Source organism: Etheostoma spectabile, chromosome 21 (genome assembly GCF_008692095.1).
Source record: "Etheostoma spectabile isolate EspeVRDwgs_2016 chromosome 21, UIUC_Espe_1.0, whole genome shotgun sequence".
NCBI lineage: Eukaryota > Metazoa > Chordata > Actinopteri > Perciformes > Percidae > Etheostoma > Etheostoma spectabile.
This window is the reverse complement of record NC_045753.1, coordinates 7842272-7843297: the sequence shown is the minus strand read 5'-3', so window position 1 is coordinate 7843297 and position 1026 is coordinate 7842272. Positions and strand designations below refer to the sequence as shown.

General features: G+C 43.8%; 1 protein-coding gene across 3 annotated transcripts in view; it reads right to left on the bottom strand.

Annotated features, from left to right (window-relative positions):
• zc3h7bb (zinc finger CCCH-type containing 7Bb) overlaps positions 1–1026 on the bottom strand; it is a 14732-nt gene that overhangs the window by 9377 nt on the left and 4329 nt on the right. For all 3 annotated transcript variants that reach the window (XM_032501645.1, XM_032501646.1, XM_032501647.1), the window contains 2 exons: positions 516–574; positions 264–363 (listed from right to left, as the gene is read on the bottom strand). In XM_032501645.1, coding sequence (XP_032357536.1) covers positions 264–363; positions 516–574 — 159 coding nt within the window. The remainder of the gene's footprint in view (positions 1–263; positions 364–515; positions 575–1026) is intronic.

Genomic DNA, 1026 nt, shown 5'->3' with positions numbered 1-1026 from the left:
CATGGTGCTAGTGGTGGAGGGGCAGCGCATGGTCTGCACGTGAACGGCAGCGTCTCCAGCAACACAGAGCTGCCTGTGGACGCCTGTCTGTAAATAATTCCGGAAAAAGAAACGGCCAACGCAGCAGCCGCATAATGACTAAACATCCCTTAAAAACAATGATTAAATATTTCACATATAATGCACACAGTTGGTGTGCTAACGTAGACGGCAATGCAATAACATCCCAGGCGAGTAAGAGAAAGTCTGCAACATGAACCAACCTATTCGGCTGTAACAGGCATGACAGGCCTGCCGGAACTCATGTGTGGCTGCCAGAGGATTCCTGGAGAGCAGAGACAGGTTGGTTCCTGCTGGACCATTCTGAAGAAGAAATAAAGGCTAATTAGCAAGGGTTATGGTCTATGGTTATTGTCAGAAATGGCTGCTAATTTACACAAAACTGGCATCATTTACAGTACCATGTAAAATCTGTTTGTACTGCAAGAGATGATGTAATTGTGCTCGTTACTCACAGCATGTGCAGCACTGTGGTTGCGCATACCAGGGATGAAGCTGTGGCACACTCGTCCCCCTGAAGACCACAGACAAAAGGACACACACTGCTGTCATTTCCATAATGTAATGGTGCTGACTCACACTGTCTGCTGCTGACGCACATCTCAGGTTAAAGCCAACTCCCCAATAACTGTGCTCTAGTAACTAAGCAAGAGCAAGCTAACACATTGCAATGGGTACAAATATGTTTACAGTTTCTATAAATAAATAATAATATAAAAAAATGCTTCTCATTACAAAATCATTTCAGTAAACAACAGTACTGTGTGCAAAGCTAAAAGTCTCTAGTCATATAGCAAAAATGGCATGATCCTCATTTCAAAACGCCTGTGCAAAAATTTGACTGTGAAATTGGCAGTAGAATCATGCTCCTTCAACCCAAGGATCAAATATTTGCATATTCGGGGTCCCCCCTTGTTTGAACCATAATGTTGCTGGAACTTTCAATTTCCTCGCGGGAGTCATCCC